We start from the raw sequence: 18,151 nt of genomic DNA, 5'->3' as shown, positions 1-18,151 counted from the left end.
ACACTTTCCGAGGAAAAAAAAAAAAGTTGAAGCCAGGTGCGTGTCGAAGTACCGGCAGGCAGACGCAGGCAGGCAGGCAGGCAGGCGCGGCTTGGCGGGGCGGGGCGGGGCGGAGGAGACCCCGATAGCACGCGCTCATCGTGGCACGCGAGTCGTAGGCAGTCGCCGGAGCAGATGTTTCTCCTCACGGGGAAGCTCTCTAATGCCACACGCTCCTCGCTTCTTTATTTTCCTTTAAGCCAAGGGGCGAGACACTTCGCTCTCCTGCCTCTGCTCCCAAAACGCGCGCGTCCGCGCTGCCGCCACGTTGCTCTCATCTTGGCCTCTTCGAGTCTCAAGCCGATTCTCCAGGGACAAGGATGATTGGCCACGGTTGGAAGATCGATGGTAGACTCTCGGCTGAATCGGCTAAAGAAAGAGAATCGTGCGTTTCCGCGCGCAATTTCTCTGCGTGCCGTCGTCGGCGCGATCGGCACATTGTTGTAGCGTCGAGGTGTGGGTCGGACGTAGCAGCGTGTTCCGCGAAGACACTTGTACCCGTTTATTCGCATTATCGTATAAACGTTTAATGGTACACGCACTGATTGCCGCGGCGGAATATGGAGTTCGCGAGAGCGCGCGATACCGTCGATTTCTCGGCCGTCGTCTCTCTGTCTCGAACTTTATTTATCTCTCCACTTGCTAACGAGAGTCGCCCCGTTGCTACTTGGGGGGGAGGGGGGGGAGGGGGGGGGCGATGCATGATTCAAAAATCGCGATAAAAAGACAAGACGCACACCATCGATTGTCCATTAATTCTCGCGGTTGGCGAGATTTTTTGTCCCGCATCACTGAGTTTTGTACGCACGCTACACGCTACGTCGTTATTCTTTCCCTCACGATCACCGGACATCCATCGATATTGCCTGACGGAGAAATGCATCCTTCATCGCGGCGATACTCGAGAGATCCGAGGAACTCGAGGAGGAGATCCGCGACGACACAACGCAGTCTCTCGACGACGCGTGTTGCGTTTTACCTCAGCCGGTGTACATACATTTGTCATCCGCCGCGCGTTCATTTACTTATCCGCGGCTATATGCCGGATCCTTACGTAAGCCGCGTTAATTGACGCGTATTGCGCAAGTCTCATCGATGCGCCGGAAGGTTGAGTGTCACGGTCAAGTACCGTCTTCGTCGTCGTCGTCGTCGTCGTCGTCATCGTCTCGTGGTCGTTAAGAGACCATCGCGCACCTGCCAGATACAGACACGGGTCGGATATATCGGATATACAGGCACATAGTACACGCCTTTGTGCATCCGGAGCCCCTGCAACGTGCCCCTCGTCCTCGCTCGTTTCAGGGATTTCTCGTCCCGGTGGCCGGCTCGGAGGATACCAGCCAGCTGCTCTCTTTCTCCTCCTCCAGTTTGTCTCCGGTGCTCGAGTCGGTCGGTCGCATCTCGAAATCGTCCGCGCGCGTAGGCCGCCGGTAGATCTCATCAAAGACGCGATTCCACGTATTCCACGTAATCGTGCGAGAGAGGGAGAGAGTCGCGTAAACGCTCATCGAGGACGCCCGTGCCCCGCTGTGCCCCGCGAGAGAGGAGGGAGAGAGCGAGCGGCGGAGCCGCGCCGCGAGCACTGGCATCATAGACGAAGATAGATCGCGGCAATCTGATACACGTGGAAAATCGCCCGCGTCGCCGTCAACGACTCGACGCCAGCAACATGATCGTTTGCGTTTCCCATTTCAGGGGGTGCGTCCTTACTTACTCGCCTCCGCGTGCCGCGCGTCGGCTGCGCGCGTTCGCGGACGCCCGTCACCCGACGCGCGTCTGTTCGATATAATTAGTGACACCTGGCGCGAAGTCGACCGTCGCCGTGAACGGAACGTCACGCCGTCGTCCGATTTCAATTACCTGCTTACGGTCCCCGTCGACTTTGCCGCCTCGCGCGCTACTGCAACTGCCGTAACTTTGCTCGATTTCATTGTCCCGGATCCGCGCGCGCGCGCGCGCGCGCGATTCACTGCTGCCGATAAAACCGTTGTATCCCGGTGTATTATCTTGAAGAAATTATACATTGTACAATATGTGTGTAATCTGTCGTGTGATGTGTGATCGCACGTACAAATCCCAAGCATCCAGAATACGAGTGAAGCGCGCACACCTCACTCGGCGATAAGCAGCCGAGTGTGGAAACTGAGATGCCGCGCGCGGCGACTTGTCACTTGAGACGAAAGCCGAGAAACGTACCGATTTGTAATTGATCCGCGCGCACCCGCGTACGCGGTCGTGGACAGAAAGGTCTTGCCTCCGATGGGAGAATTGTCCCGTTGATGAGAAAAAGAAAGAAAATCCTCCTCCTGCTGTGGACGCGCGCGCGTCCTCGAGACTCGCCGACGAAAAATCGACCCGGCCGTCCACGACTGTAGTGCGAGCGCACCCGAAAACAACTGTTCCAAGAACCCACAGTGTGCGTCAACCCGCAATGTATCATCAGCGCACTCTCATTAGATCAGCCCATCCAGTCTGGCTTTCGTTGTTGCACCCGTTGTGCACAATTTTTTTCGCCTCACTTGCCGGCCTCGCGGACATACGCGTTCGTTTCCTTTCTTCGTCGATCGATTTTTGAGCGACTTCTCGCAGTCCTTGAAAGAACTGAGCCCAATTTCTCCTCGTGATCCTCTGCGTAGCTTCCCGCCGAAGGTGGAGAGACCGATGGCGTCGCACAGCACGACCGCGAGCCAACACGGCCATGGCAACAGTATGCAGCACGGCGCGTACTCTTCCGGCAGTCAAACCTCCCTGTCGACGTCCTACATCACCGGCCAGTCCTACATGCAGGGTCAGAGCTACGCGTCGCACGGGCCGTACCCCAGCGCGAGCGTGCAGGTCTATCCGCACAGCACGGCCTACTCGCAGCCGCAGAGCTACGGCACCATGGTGCAGGGCTACGGCGGGCAACCGCAGTCGGCCACCGGTTATCAGCAGAATCACCTGAAGAAGGGATCGGTCCGCAACGGCGACGTGTTGAAGAGATGCCGGCTGCAGACCGCGTAAGTGGTAGTAGTAGTAGTAGCAGTAATCGGAGACAGCCGCGGAGTCGAAAGCAGCGGAATCGCACTTTCCGCCACTGGAAAACCAAGCGCGCCCGAGGGGTGAGAGGGCAGGAGGGGATTGGGGGAGACGGCGGCGGCGGCGGCGGCGACTGAACTCTGATCAGCTTGTTGTGTCGCGGCAGGTACGAATTGTCGCAGGATCTGCTCGACAAGCAGATCGAGATGCTGGAGCGGAAGTACGGCGGCGTGAAGGCGAGGAACGCGGCGTTGACGATCCAGCGTGCCTTCCGGAGGTATACCTTGTTGAAGAAGTTCGCGGCGATTACGGCGATGGCCAAGGCGGAGAAGCGACTGAGCAGGAAGCTTCAGGAGGCGACGGAGCGCTCCGGCAACCTCAACGATCACGAGCGAATGGTCTACCACAGCCACCAGATATACATACAGCAGCCGCAATCCGCCAACAGGTAAAAAAAGAAAAGAAACATCACAGCTCTCCGTCAATAGCTACCCCCCCCCCCCCCGTGCGTGTGACACGCGTCGCGCGCAAGCCCTTCGCGCTAAAACTCGATGCGAATCTAATAGACCGATGCCGATCCGAAGCATGTCTCTGAGAGAGAGGCGGCACGTGGACAGTTCCCAGTCGCCGATACCGAGAAGCCAGAGCGGCAGATGCGAGATTCAAGTGAGCGGCGGCGGCGGCGGCGGTGGTCATCATCAGCATCCGGCGAATCACAGCCTGCATCAGAGTGGCGGCGGCAGACATACGCCTTCGTTGGCGCCTAGCCCGTGCAACAGACACCAGCAATTACCGCCGAGTCCCTGCTGGGAATCGAGCTCCCAGGAGAGCGGCTCCAGTATCCATTACTACAATCCACAGGTGAGTGCCGATAAGCGATAATGACATTAAACGGCGATGAGACACTCCCGAGAGCGCTCGGTTATTGGATTCCCGTTGCCTCCCGAGTCGCGCCCCGCGGATGCGAGCAATCATTATTTTCCGTTAGCGGTCTCTTTTGATTATAATTTCGACTCGAGAGAGAGAGAGAGAGAGAGAGAGAGAGAGAGAGAGAGAGAGAGATATCGCTTGCGTGTGTGTGTTCAGGAGGCCCTGTGCGGCCTGAGACAAGAGACACCGCCGAGGGACCTGCTGCGGACGCCGTGCACCTCGCCGTCGACGCCGCATAATCTGCAGACGACGATATCACAGAACTGGAACAATGCCAGCCAGCTGGGTCCAGGTAGAACAAGAGGTTCCGGCAAGAAGATCCCGCCGGAAGTGCCGAAGAGAACGTCCTCCATCACGTCGAGATCCATGGAGCCGCGTCACAATGGTCTCAGCAAGAGCGTGGAGAACGGCAGTCTCAGTTCGGTGCAGAGCTCCGGCAGCGACTCCACCAACTGCGAGAGCTCCGAGGGCGACGCTCAGCGAGGCTCTCCGGTCTGGAAGCACAAGGGGATCGTAAGTGTACACTTGACTCTCTCTTCTTTCTTCTCATGTGCATTTGCTCGCGCGCGCGCGCACGCGTGCGAGTCAACGGCGATTTCACAAAAACACAGAGATCGAGCGAAATACGCTTACGGAATAACCGCTTCTCTGATCGCGACTGGATCAGTCGAGCTCGCCGGAACATCAGGAGTGTGCGAGTCATGCCGCGGACGCGACGACGATCGCCAGCAACGTGAAGGAGCTCGGCCACTCGCACGCCAGCTCCGGCTACCAGCTTCCTCTGATGGATCATACGGAGAGTCTGCCGCAAACCAGCTACAAGGTCTCGGAGACGGTGAGAAAGCGCCAGTACAGAGTCGGCCTAAATCTCTTCAATAAGAAGCCGGAGAGAGGGATCAGTTACCTCATCAGACGCGGATTTCTGGAGAACAGCCCGCAGGGGGTTGCGCGATTCTTGATCAGCCGAAAGGGTCTGTCCAAGCAAATGATCGGGGAGTACCTCGGGAACTTGCAGAACACCTTCAATATGGCGGTACTCGAGTGAGTGGCTCTCGACGACTATGTCTCAGTATTTTTAATCGTTCATGTTTTCGCGACTGGTTTCTTTCTGGGAAAGACGTAGAGAAATTTCCTCATCACCTCACTCTTCGCTCGTCACTTGCAGATGCTTCTCGCACGAGTTGGATCTCTCCGGGATGCAGGTGGACGTCGCCCTGCGAAAGTTTCAAGCCTACTTCAGGATGCCCGGCGAGGCGCAGAAGATCGAGCGGCTGATGGAGGTGTTCAGTCAACGTTACTGCCAGTGCAATCCTGACGTGATATCGAGGCTGCGCTCGCCGGACACTGTTTTTGTCCTTGCTTTTGCCATTATCATGCTTAATACGGACTTGCATACGCCGAACCTGAAGCCCGAACGCCGAATGAGACTCGAGGATTTCGTGAAGAATCTCCGAGGCATCGACGATTGCGGCGACATAGACAGAGACATCCTAGTCGGCATTTACGAAAGGGTGAAGGATAACGAATTCAAGCCAGGCTCCGACCATGTGTCGCAAGTAATGAAGGTCCAGGCCACCATCGTTGGAAAGAAGCCAAACATGGCGCTACCGCATAGAAGACTGGTCTGCTACTGCAGGCTCTATGAAATACCGGACATTCACAAGAAAGAGAGACCGGGCGTTCATCAGAGGGAGGTCTTCCTCTTCAACGATCTGCTTGTCGTCACCAAGATCCTCAGCAAGAAGAAGAACAGTGTAACTTACACCTTCAGGCAGAGCTTCCCGCTCTGCGGTATGATAGTTACGCTGTTCGAGGTCCCTCGTAAGTTTTCGCGATTGATGAACGCCTTCTTCTTACGTTTGCTGTTGTTTGCGGTGCAACCTCCGTGTGTATCTCTGACCGTTATGTTCTTTCTCGTGCCGCAGATTATCCATACGGGATAAGACTGTCTCAGCGCGTCGACGGGAAGGTTCTAGTCACATTTAACGCTCGAAACGAGCACGACAGATGTAAATTCGTGGAAGACCTCAGGGAGTCTATCAGCGAGATGGATGAGATGGAGACTCTGCGCATTGAGACCGAATTGGAGAGGCAAAAGAGCAGCAGAGGCGCACGAGGCGGCGCGGAGAATAGGGATTCTGGCGTCGCGGACGTGGAGATATGCCCATGTCCGGGAACTTGTTCGGAGAGAGCAGAGACGGTCGATGTCGACACGCAATTGAAACGTTCCGCCCTCAGTAATTCCTTGCTCGACATACACGAGCAGTGTAAGTACGAAACGCGAAACGTAAATCGTGCGCCAGTAGCTCCGTATTTGCAAGAATTACCAAGGTGGGTTTAGGTCGTCGGCATTTAAAATGGCCTACCTCGTATAAAGAGACGTATGTGTCCCGACATCCCCTTCTCTTCTTTTGTCTCGTTATTTTGCTCAGCTTCGCCGTGAATAACAATAAACCGCCGTGATTGTTAGATCTGCAAATACGAAGTTCTGGTATGTACGCTTAAGAAAACATATATGTATTCATGTTAACATGTGAATATATATGTATCTCCAGTTGCTGGTGAAAAGCCGCAGCGCCGTGGAAGCGTGGGTTCTCTAGATAGCGGTATGTCTATTTCCTTTCAATCTACTTCTGCCAGCTCAATGAGCCAAGGCATTAAGCACCCCGGACAAGTCCATCCTATTCATCCAGGGTCTACGATCCCTGGCGGTGGTAAGGGACTGGCTCAGCAGCCGTCTTTTTTAGGGGGTCTCTTTGCCAAACGAGAGCGAAAGCTATCGCAATCTGAAGAGTCCGGTCCTTACAGTCGCACCACGGAAGTATAATGTAACTCTTCCAAGTCGTAAATAAGGTATCTTTTAACGACACCTCTTTGTATACCCGATTCTCCTCTAGCGCGCTTTGTGTGTTCTCCGACGAGATCGCCGACGAGGCGGCGGCGGCGGTGTTTCTTTTCCGACGCAACGGCGACAACAATTCTAAATAGCAATAATCATTCACTCCGATATCTATTCGTGTTGATGAGATTGTAGGTCGTCATTCTTCGCCGTTCGGTATCATCGTGCGATTATCTCTCGAACTCGAGGTGAGATGAGGAGGCGGGAAAGCGCGCGCGTTGTATAATACACAAGCAGCGAGACTGCCGTGAGAAACTTCAATTAGTGTACGTAAGTAGAGTTTAGTGTCATTTTATACGTACATCACACACGAAGCGCGCTAAAGCGAACGACAGCTAAAGCGGTCGAGCGCGGATGTAGAGCTGAGTCCACATTAAGGGCGCGAGAGTTTGCGAATCGGATTGGGCAGGATCCAATCGAGATCACCTGGCATATTTAAGCAGAAAGAAAAATTCTAACTCATCCCCCTTACCCTCTCCCTCGCCCTACCCGTTCTCTCAGCCCTTCCTCTTTCCCAGTCCCCTCCCATCTTCGAAACGTGTATAGTATTTATTCATCTGAGAAGAAGAAGAAGAAGAAGAAGAAGAAGAAGAAGAAGAAGAAGAAGAAGAAGAAGAAGAAGAAAAAGAAGAAGAAGAAGAAGAAATGGACATTTTTTTCATACTGTATTTATAATTTTACCGGACCGCGATTCGAACGATAGACAAGTGTATGTGTGTGTGTGTGTGTGTGTGTGTGTGGATAATCGTCACACCTTCGCTTAGTTCTACACTCTTGATAGTTGGGCGTTAGTGAGTAAAGCAGAAACCTAATTGAAGAGAGAGAGAATCGTGTAAAAGTCACACTTTATCGGAGAGTATTTTATTGAGGAAGCCGTAGGCTCCGCGCGCATCGCTATCGGCAAGTATTATCACGATTGTCGGATTCGAGTTTAATTGTAAATAGTAGACGTAATGATATATCCCTCGAACGAGTTATCACGTGTAACAAAAGAAAGTTTGCGTAAGGGAGAAAAAAAGAATCGATAAGCAATCTCTATTGATGTTAGGTGCATGTTGATGTCTAACGATTTTTATCATTGAAAAAAAAAAAAACGTGAAGTTTGAATGTAGCAGTGAGATAAGACTTAACATATAAATCGTGTTTGTCATTATAGCGACCTACTTGGTAATCACTCTCACGAGAAGTAGTTTTGCTTATTGTATGTTGAAATTTTGACTCAAAGTTGTTCGAATTTCCGCTAAGGAGAACCGGCATGTTGAATATATCCGCGAGCGTTTAATTCGTTTCTCGTTCGGCTACGGGCAGACGATTGTAGATCGTAAACGTCGTAAGAGTAAACGCGTATAGGCTATAAGAAGACACAACGCGCAAGAAGAATATCAAGAAATTAAAACCAAAAAGAAGATAGAAATATATATATATATACACACGTACCACACATATACACACACATACACACACACACACAACACACACACAAATGAGACAAAGAAGAACGCGCATGCCTTATATACTGCCACGATAAAACCTCGCGCGACCGAGAGACGAACTAACGAGATCTTTAGGTACGTAGAATGGTCGGGAGTTTTTCCAAGAGCAAGTGGAATTGTAACGACGAACCGACGGTAATCCGTGTACATAAAGCGCTGATCGCGACATCAGCCAGCTGTAAACAAGCAAGGGCGTTCATTAATTTAACGATTATCTCCCGTTAAAGCAACGCACCGATATATGTAAGAGGAGAGTGTTTAATATATTTATTTTAAGTTTTACCCTCATGTATTCTGTGCGCTGTCCCTTCATTTCTTTCTTTTTAAAGTATTGTGAATCTTAACACGTGTTTTTAACCACGAGAGGAAGAGAGAGGGGGAAGAGAGAGAGAGAGAGAGAGAGAGAGAGAGAGAGAGAGAGAGAGAGAGAGAGAGAGACCAAAGGATTTCCGTAATACACAAGAAGGAGGAGGGATGCTTTTTCGGTCGACCGTAGTTTCGATCAGCAATCAATTCTGTAATCAGCATTAACCCTCAATTTAACGTCGTATCTCGTAAAACACACACATGTGGCACGTATCAATGTGCGACGATCGAAATGTTGTTCAAAACAAGGCAACTATACACGGATACTGAGCAAGATCCGATGATGTATATGTGACTTTTTTGAAAATTTTTCACGTGGCAAGGTACCGTCAAATTAAGGGTTACCCTAAATTTAAGATCCATCGGCAAGATAGACGCGCGTTGCGGTCGATCAAAGACATTCCATGCGCATCAATTCTACACGCGATCAAAGGCATTCTCGCAAACTGTCGGTATTTCGCGAAGATTTTGAGAGAGAGAGAGAGAGAGAGAGAGAGAGAGTCTATTTGCGATCGTGAGATGAGAGAAAGTGGAATCGACAACCGTCATTAGAGATACATAAGTACGTTGCGCTAACAAAACTTTTTATACACCATTGCATGATCGACTACGTTTTAACTCTGTGCTTACCACGTCTACTAATATTGTTATCAATTCGACTCTTGATACGAACGACGACTCGTAATGCTAATGCACTTTTTAACGTTGTAATCGATCGAATGTTGAAGTACTCCGTACTATTTATAACTCTAATAAAAAGAAAAAAGAAAAAAAAAACAGGAGACGAAAAAGGAAGAGGAAGAAACGAACACGAAGAAAAAGAAACGTAATTGTTGAGATTGTGGGCGGACGATGCGTAAATGTATTCCGGTGGCTTGTTGACAATACCGTTTCGTTTACAGAGAAAATGGACACGAGAGACAAATCGGAGGGACGTTTTCACGCTTTACGTGCCTGTTGCGAAATTTTTTGATATTGACAAGCTACAATCACCACGATATCAATTCTAGTCTTTCTCATTGGTACAATGTATACAACAATGTTTCGTGTACGGAAAAGGGGATACGGAATTAATCCGCGAAAATTAAAAAAAATTTCGGTTGTACAGATACATACACACATACGATTACACACGATCGATTTGGACGCAGCGTTAATGCCAAATATGCCAAGTTGCGTGACAAAGATCGCGTCAATCTCTGCAAGTGAACAGCTCGTTTAAATAAGAGAAATTCGAACTCTGTGATAATCTCGCGAGAATAATGAAGACTGACTCTAGAAGAACTCCAAATTTTATCACGCATTCGTTGCTTGTGCGAATTGAGAAGGAGTTGCTTTATCGAACGTGCGCGCGTCACAGAAACCGCGCGCGAACATTTTCGCTTGCTTCGCTGTTCTCCAATAAAGAAATTTTATCTCCATTATTCGCCGCATTAGTGCGCGCAATTGAAGTGCGTAAGTGAACTCGACACGACCGACGGGATTATAAAAGGACCCGAAAGAAATTGCATTGAATCGACGCGATCTTCGAAAGCCGACAACCCGATGGACACATCGCAGCATCATTTTGACTTGCTTTCCGACCTGACGAGGAAGCGTGTACACGTGTAATCATTAAGAGGCGATCATTTCCCAATGCCAAATTATTAGTAAATTCCTCCCTCGTTAGTCTAATAAATGCTGTAAGCACACTGTGTTAATAAATAACTCTGAGTCTGAAACGCGTAAGTGTGTTGTCCTTGTAGCACGCGTGTTATGTATTAACTTTTTTTTTTCTTGTCCTTTGTTGCGAGAACAAGAGACTTTTAAATGTCAAAGAATACGTAACCGTTAAGTCGTTTGAAACACACACACACACACACACACACATTAATCAAAAAAGAAGATCCCCCGATTTCATCGTAAAGAGTCATCGAGAACGTAACGGTGTCTGACTTATCGTTGAGCCGTACTACGACTGCCGATTTGTCGCGGCAGGGCGGAGTGGCGACTCGTAACGGAGAATTGGGAACTAATTAAAGTTGCCTGCGCGCAGTTGTATGATTCGACTGTAGACCAGCCGAACCCTCATTTTTCCAAGTGACTCGATTCAACGGCAGAATGGGCTCATTTCATTCGTCAATAAGGACAAACGGTATTTACCATTAGTAGGTAAAGTTTTACAGCCGAAGAAAAGTTCAAAGTAATCGATTATTACTGATGATTTCGAAATTGCATCGATTTTTAAAAATTATTATATTTTTTAAACGATTTTTTAGAAGCCAATTATTTTCTTCAACATCAGCCATCCCTGTTCGTCAGCAAATATACCGGACGGGAATTACTAACCTCCAATATGACGCATGTTATGTTTTACGCAATTTGACACAAGAAGAGCAGGTTTCCGTTTTTACCGTCGGCGTGATGAATGAAATGGTCATTGTAACGCAAAATTAGACAATTTGATGTATCTCGAGGCGACGTGCACGTTCTGCATGCACCGATTTCTGTGCATTTGACAGGTATGGATGATCAGATTCTCTCGGAGCTGATTATGAAAGAAGAGGAGGACGAGGTGAAGGATGGTCGTCGCTCGAGCGAAAGCGGCAAGAGCGTAACGCCCGACGCTTCGGCGATCGGCATACGACCGAAACCTGTGATTCGCAAACCGGAGAATGTGAGCATCGGTTGCAAGTCGGAGCCGATCGAGACGAAATGGCATTGGGCCCCAGGAGCGTGGCAAGACGCGACTAGGACCAGTGCGTTTCAGCCTTACAAGGTGTTTTTCTCTCAGTTCTCTCACCTCCGGTGTTTATGTACATTCGTTTCTTGTTACAATACAATAACAGGAATGTTTCAGTTGTTTGCTTGTCCAATGCAGAGTGTCTTGTTCATCATTCAATTTTTTGTATATTTGCAGCCGCCTACCTTGCTCACTAATTTGCAAAGAGGCAACACTCAGACCCAAATACCTCAGCTCTATGTGGGAAATGATATCACTTTTCATACTTTGGCTGGTCAAGGAGAACTTACACCTGAACATATGCAGTCAAGTAAATCACGTATATCTAGATGCATATAAAGAGTTACAGAGACAAATTGCTGTGACTCTATGCATTGTATAAAATTATTGTCACGCTAATAACTTTTTTTATCCTTACTTTACAGATTCGATAGACGCAACCGATGAGAAGGGACTAACAGGATTAATGTGGGCGGCTGGTTATGGGCAATTGGGCAGTGCTAGACAATTATTGAAGTGTGGAGCCGATGTAAATTACCGTGGACCAAAATCTGAAACAACTTTACATTTAGCAGCTGCGTACGGTCATCATGATCTTGTTAAATTGTTGTTGAATCATGGTGCTGACTCGAATGCATGTGATGAGGTATGTGTGTTATGTTTGTCTCTGAACAAAAATCTAATATATGAAACATACGATGATTTTGTTCTCTTAGGATGGCAATACTCCATTGATATATGGAGCATATTGCGATCATCCGCATGTATGCCATGAATTATTGACAAGAGGTGCAGATGTAACACTCAGTAACTCTTCAAATATAACTGCTTATAAAGCAGCAATAATGAATAATTCAATGAACGGTAAGTTTGCTGTTTGCTGTTTGAAAATGTGAAATTATATGCAAATTTTATTAACTTTACTTGCTCTCACTTCATTTGCAGCTAAAGCAGTTATTGAGAATTATTTGATACCACAAATTATAAGTATGTCGACGGAAGAAATGTAATGATATTTGTACATATATATATATATATATATATACACACACACATATTTCTCTCTCTTTATACACTGTAAATAAAATGCGCCGTTACATAGTCGTGTACCGGCATTCAATTGTAAAAAAAATTTTATACATGGACATATTTTTAACAATGTTACAATAAAAAAAAAAAAGGAAAATGTGTGGCAATACAATGCGTAAAATGTTTGTTAGGTAAGGTATATTGACTTACAAAACGAATAACAAAATTTTATATATATATATTTGGTAATAATACAATTCTTTGCATATGCTATCTCTCAATATTAAGATATATCGAATAAGAAGTAGAAATTACGAATTTTTGCATTTAAGTCGCATAATGTTTCAAATTTTTTAAATTAAAATATACTTCTTTCGTTTTATACAGACTTATACAAGTATTCGGCACCGGATTAATAGCTAATTAATACCAACAATAAATCGATACAGTACGTAAATATACCGCACGATGTGTACCAATATATCTTCTTCATTGATCATACAAGAGGAATGATTGTATGGCAAATAAAATTAGAGATTAAATGATGGTCAATATCGATCACTGATCATAACATTCATGCCTTTTGTTGAAAACAAAAGTGAACATATATATATATCTCTCTCTTTCTCTCTCTCTCTCTCTCTCTCTCCCCCCCTCTCTTCTCCCGCTCTTTCCGTATTTTTATTTTCTTCTTCCTCAAATACTTCATCTATCTTATTCACTGTGTTTTATACGACCTCATAATTATCAGTGAAGAACACTGTTTCTACCGAATGCTTAACAGGGCTCTCATCTTCTACGAGCAAGACCTCGCTAACCTGGAAAGAATGAAGACGATATTTAATTATTATTTCCTCAGCATTTCACTCACTGTTTAACTTTTCACAGCTCGTGTGCGCCGTGCGCTCATACCTTAATTTTGGCATACGGCGTTTTAGATGAAAAAGAAACATGAAGTGGGAAAAAGTCCGCAGGATTTGAAGAGGGTGCTGAGAATTCCATCGAGCCAGACTTTGTCGAAGCGTCGATCAACGGTAGGGACCAGACTAATGTGTTTCGCCGCGCTTCGTGTACGTACTGTCCATCGCATTCGCCAACAATAGGATTGCACCCCATAGGCAGAGGAATGTTTATTTGGACGTCATTTAACTCAAGATCGGCCTGTTCCAGCTCGTACTCTATATTCACGTCGCAACCACCCTCTCCGTTCTCGGAAGGCCAGCAATTTACTGCATTAAGTTATTTCGGTTATTACGGAAAGAGATTAAAAAATCCTAATTGAAATTTATAAACTTGAGCACATGAGAAAAGTGGACTCGATCGTGGACTCACTCGAGATTGGCAATGCTGTTTCATCCTGCGCCTGCAAACGCCACTTGAGGACACCGACGTCAGTGTTCAATGGGAACGGTTTCGTGGGCACCTTCAGGCCAATCTGCCCGCGTGCTCTGAACAATTCCTTGTCTACATTCGGATGGGTTTGCAGCTGAATGCCTCTCGTGTCTCTGTTCTCAAGTTGCACACGAATGCGTCCCCACTTCTCGTCGAAGATATGTAAGGTCACCAGACCATGCAACTCAAAGTGCTGCAAGCCTCCGTCCCGACCGACGCGCACATTAAGTCTTTCCTCTTGCCTCAAGTGAACCCTGTTGACCAGAAATGCATTTGCTGACTATTTCATCACCACGAGTGAGCCCGGAGTCTTTATTTGCGCAGATCAAATGTTTCACACACAATTCCGTAATGATCATTTGCGGCGTAATCGGCGCCAGTTTCGCTCCAGAAGCAGCTAGCACTCCTGGCATAACGATTTCCCCCTCCTCCTTTAATTGATCAACGAAGGAGTCCACGTCACGAGATTTGCCGCCCAATTTCATGGCACCCGGTCCAGCGTTGACCGACGGTTTCCTGACGAAAGGGATCAAGTGTTAACTAAAATATGCGTTTGAGCAGAATTATATGACCGAGCTTGGAACTGGTCGTACTGTTTGGGCTTGTAAGAAGGTCTAATTGGCTCAGGGACAAAGTTTGCCGAATCACCAACAGTCGCGGCAGCTGGTACGCCACCGCTCCCGTATCCTCCGCCAAATCCGGGACTTTTGACGCTCTTCTTGTTAGCCTCCATTCGTTGTCTCTGCAATTCCTTGGCCTTCTCACGCATTTTGTTTTTAGCCTCGCGCTCTTGCGTCATCCTGACTGCTTGGTAAACCTTTTCTTCGTGCGAGTCCATCTCTACAAAGGTCCTGATTAACGCCAAATTGACGCTCTCCCTATAGCCCAATGTAATGATCTCGTCAAATGCAAATATCAAGTTGAATGCATTCTCTGCTATTTCAACTTCGTCCATTGAGTTGCAATATTCTGGCAGCTGGAAAGATCAAATGCCATTTTGTACACACCGCGGAGGAATTTCTCAGAATAGCTGGGGAACAGGAAAACAAACACCATCTACTCACTACTCTTGCGAAAAGCCTCAAGGTTTCCAAGTCCTCTAAGATATTGCTGGCCTTAGTGGTGATGAGCAGCATGTATACTTTCTCCAGAGGCTGATACACATATCTGACGGATTCAGTCTCTACAAATGTATGCTGCTTACCCGAGCTCATCAATTTTGGAAATGCAGCAAGTAAGCCTTCTATTCTTGCCTTCGTCATATCGACAAACTGTCGAGAAATGATGGCTGTAACAGCGATATGAATCATGAGCTAATTAAGCAGTTGTGAATAATATTTCCCTCAAATGCCTCTAATGTCGTTAACAGAGATACACTGTCTGTAACGCGTCATTTTTCCATGAGTGAGATAGATTGCAAAGTGGAATGTGACGTATAGTGAAATTAACCAATACAGAATCAGAGGGTACCGTCGAAAAGATACACACGCGCACAGCGGCGACACACATGGATGATAATTCATTACTTACTCTTTCCTGCCTTGGTGCATACCGCAGCAGCGATGAGTACCTAGAAAAGGAAAGCATGCGTTCTGAGCACTCCGCGTTGAAGGTACTTATGGGAAAGGCGGCTGAAGGCCCGCTGGCGTTAAATGACATCAGTATGACGGTATTGCGAGATCGCGTGTGCATATTCGCGATCACGCGCCTTCGGTACACGCGCGTGTTTGACAGTTACCGGGCGCGAAGGAGAAACCGGCACTTACCATCCTGGCGAGCGATGTTAAACGTCGAGTGTCCTGTGATTAATTTAAGTATATTTTTTTTCACATGAAACGATCTACTCTCCACATCACATGACAAATACACGAAGAAGGAGAACAGAGGGCGCGCTGTGCTGACGTGTGTGGCATGATGAAAGACATCCGACATGGACTGTAAAAATGAACATAGTTTGGAAACAACAAGTACGAACTTGCGCTGCTTTGCGCTTGCTAGTGTCATGCTAGTGAAGCGCGATCACGCAGGTCGCTGATGTATCGCTGATGTGAGGTATTGGAACGTATTGTTACACGCCTACACATCTACTTTCTTCTTCTTGTACTTGTTGCATTTTGAATCGGAATGGCGCATGACTCTGGAAGAAATAACAGACACGAGAGCAGAGAGCAGGGAAAAGAATGTAAGAAAAATTGATAAAAGAATTTTATTATTTAATGATAATGAAATTGTGTGTGCGTGTGCGTGTGTGTGTGTGTGTTCAACTTGACACGCATAAGTAGCTGTAGACAGAAAACATATAATTGCTATTAATTGTGTTAATTGTGTTGACACCAACTGGTCGTTGGTAGATCGGCGTGCCGTTGTTCCTCGCAACCTCGCCTGTCTTTAGCTATTTTGTTCCTGCGAACGCACAGTTTATTGTTGTTGATTAGAAATTCGACGGCAATCACAATCCAGTTAATTCTAATCGAACTCGCGCAATTTTCACCTCCCCATCGTCAAAGTCTGCATTATTCGCCATTCTTGCTTCAGAGCGACATACTTTGCCCGACAGAGCGCGCCACCTGATCGAAATCGACCGCGAAGCAACGAGGCGGTGAGCGGGGACGACCCGCGTCGTTGCGCGAATCACCATAATTCACCGGCGGTGAATCTTATCACAGAAGCAACGGACGTTTGGATCTCCAAAGCGTACGATCGAAAGCGCTGCACGTACGAAGGTATACGCGTATACGTCATATTTCTCGTTCGAGGTAACTTACAGCCGCGAGTCGAAGGTTTCAAACAGTCCCGGTGAAAAACGACGTCAGATACGCGAGCGATGCATTCGTCATTTCCACCGCGATCCAAATCGATTAACCTCAAAGCGATCGTTTCTGAAATTACCGCTCCACCATTATGAGCGGCCAAGTCGGATTTGAAAGCAGATGTAGAATATAAGCCGCAGCGCGAACGTTCGACATTGATCCTTCGATCGATTCCGAGGAATATATCGTCGCCTTGTGTGAAATGAACGCCGCGTGATTTATCAAACGCCAAGTTCAAGGCGGTTCAAGGCGTTGCGTGACCGATGCGCCTCGAATTTTTCGACTCGTCGGAAATCGCCGACACGCGCAATCGAGCTTTCGCCGATTCGAGCCGGTTAACAACGGCGTGACAACAAGTAACAACAGTCCGACATCGATCGATCGCAGAGGCGGGGGCGGGGATGAACCGAGGATGAACGCATCGGCCTCGTCAGGCATACACACACGCAACAACGTCGTACGTTAATTTAGTGGCGGCCATTATCGAGCTTGCACATTCGCCGTCGACCGGCGTCGCGACGCAACGGCTAGTCAACGCGGAAGATGAACGGCCGGCGGGCGCCGTTATTACGCCACATCCATTCCGCTCGCTCGACCGAGTTCGCGTTCCCCGTAGTCGCTCTTGTCGCCGCGACTCTTCGGGACCCCCCGCGGCGGCCGGGCGGGCCCGGTGGCGCCTCGTTCGCGCGACTCTCCGAGTGGCGGCCATGTAGGACGAGCGACTAGCAGCGGGATGCTGAGACAGGTGAGACTTATTTCGTTATTCCATTTCAGTCGCTTCGTGTAAGAAACACGGTGGACCGACGCGATGATTAATGCGAGGCTAAGGAGCTGATGCAAAGCGATGTTCGCGCGGAGGAAAGAAAACGTTGCAGCTGAGACAGAGGTTAGGAACGTAGAGAAGCCGGCTCTCTCGTTGTAGTCGACTTCGATCTCTCGACCTGGAAGCGCGGAATAATCACGCTTGTTCGTCATTTTTGCGAAGCCTTCTGTTCGCAACATGTGTACCGAGTCGATATGTTCGTAGGGGGGGGGGGGAGCGCGTACATTCTTCCCGCCATTCTACCGGAACACAGTTTTTCCCGCGCGTCGCGCGCGCACGGAATTCAAAATGGTGGCCAAACAGCCGCCCATTCGTGTCTTTTTGCGCGGGACGTGTGCTGCGTTTCTACGAATAGCCATCTATGTCACGGTCGTGCCTTTTTCCAGACGCTCATGCGGTAGCCGAACTAAAGCGTGACGCTGCGATTTCTCGAATAACACTCGTCGGAACGGAGACATGGTCGTCGAATTCGTATCGGCAGAGAGTGGGACGCCTTCGACTTAGGTACGTGCACGCTATGAATTTCCTTCGTAACAGCGATCAAGCAGTAGAGAGGGAGGGAGAAGAGAGAGAAAAAGAGAGAAGGGGTCGGGCGGCCCGACCCTTCAAAACCTGATATTCTTATAGAGA

General features: G+C 48.2%; 3 protein-coding genes across 12 annotated transcripts in view; 2 read left to right on the top strand and 1 right to left on the bottom strand.

Annotated features, from left to right (window-relative positions):
• The window catches only part of siz (Brefeldin-resistant Arf-GEF family protein schizo), a 52,746-nt gene extending 43,221 nt beyond the window's left edge, over positions 1-9,525 (top strand). For 4 of the 7 annotated variants that reach the window (XM_011149007.3, XM_025303898.1, XM_025303899.1 and 1 more), the window contains exons 2-9: positions 2,676-3,038; positions 3,224-3,505; positions 3,624-3,918; positions 4,144-4,500; positions 4,655-5,028; positions 5,153-5,808; positions 5,913-6,254; positions 6,543-9,525. In XM_011149007.3, the coding sequence (XP_011147309.1) occupies positions 2,676-3,038; positions 3,224-3,505; positions 3,624-3,918; positions 4,144-4,500; positions 4,655-5,028; positions 5,153-5,808; positions 5,913-6,254; positions 6,543-6,814 (2,941 nt within the window). In that variant the 3' untranslated portion in view covers positions 6,815-9,525. The remainder of the gene's footprint in view (positions 1-2,675; positions 3,039-3,223; positions 3,506-3,623; positions 3,919-4,143; positions 4,501-4,654; positions 5,029-5,152; positions 5,809-5,912; positions 6,255-6,542) is intronic. The other 3 variants (XM_011149011.3, XM_011149008.3, XM_025303900.1) reach the window with 3 other exon arrangements.
• A 1,167-nt stretch (positions 9,526-10,692) lies between these two features.
• On the top strand, positions 10,693-12,963 carry LOC105187887 (ankyrin repeat family A protein 2). Of its 4 annotated transcripts, XM_019843480.2 has the most exons (8): positions 10,698-10,896; positions 11,004-11,160; positions 11,247-11,503; positions 11,645-11,777; positions 11,893-12,113; positions 12,184-12,331; positions 12,413-12,687; positions 12,884-12,963. In XM_019843480.2, exons 3-7 carry the CDS (start codon positions 11,249-11,251, stop codon positions 12,475-12,477), a joined length of 822 nt encoding a protein of 273 aa, XP_019699039.1. In that variant the 5' UTR covers positions 10,698-10,896; positions 11,004-11,160; positions 11,247-11,248; the 3' UTR covers positions 12,478-12,687; positions 12,884-12,963. The 4 variants fall into 4 exon arrangements, with proteins under 4 accessions (XP_025159687.1, XP_019699039.1, XP_019699038.1 ...); XM_025303902.1 differs by lacking the exon at positions 11,004-11,160 and having other exon boundaries at positions 10,693-10,879; XM_019843479.2 differs by having other exon boundaries at positions 11,004-11,503.
• On the bottom strand, positions 12,882-15,790 carry deltaCOP (coatomer subunit delta). Its single transcript, XM_011149002.3, has 8 exons — positions 15,655-15,790; positions 15,419-15,458; positions 14,953-15,176; positions 14,482-14,864; positions 14,231-14,404; positions 13,829-14,142; positions 13,409-13,725; positions 12,882-13,314 (listed from the first exon to the last, which is right to left on the bottom strand). Exons 1-8 carry the CDS (start codon positions 15,655-15,657, stop codon positions 13,225-13,227), a joined length of 1,545 nt encoding a protein of 514 aa, XP_011147304.1. The 5' UTR covers positions 15,658-15,790; the 3' UTR covers positions 12,882-13,224.
• Positions 15,791-18,151: the final 2,361 nt, after the last annotated feature.

This window comes from Harpegnathos saltator, unplaced genomic scaffold, assembly GCF_003227715.2.
Source record: "Harpegnathos saltator strain DR-91 unplaced genomic scaffold, Hsal_v8.6 scaffold58, whole genome shotgun sequence".
NCBI lineage: Eukaryota > Metazoa > Arthropoda > Insecta > Hymenoptera > Formicidae > Harpegnathos > Harpegnathos saltator.
The sequence above is the reverse complement of the archived record's forward strand: the minus strand, read 5'-3'. Positions and strand labels throughout refer to the sequence as shown.

Coding starts and splice junctions, on each gene's coding strand:
- LOC105187887 (XM_025303902.1), top strand. CDS start 10,846: ATGGGCTCATTTCATTCGTCAATAAGGACAAACG. Junction 12,114..12,183: donor ACTCGAATGCATGTGATGAG/GTATGTGTGTTA, acceptor TTGTTCTCTTAG/GATGGCAATACTCCATTGAT. Junction 12,332..12,412: donor AATGAATAATTCAATGAACG/GTAAGTTTGCTG, acceptor CTTCATTTGCAG/CTAAAGCAGTTATTGAGAAT.
- deltaCOP (XM_011149002.3), bottom strand. Junction 14,865..14,952: donor TGAGGCTTTTCGCAAGAGTA/GTGAGTAGATGG, acceptor TGATCTTTCCAG/CTGCCAGAATATTGCAACTC. Junction 13,726..13,828: donor AACAGCATTGCCAATCTCGA/GTGAGTCCACGA, acceptor AACTTAATGCAG/TAAATTGCTGGCCTTCCGAG.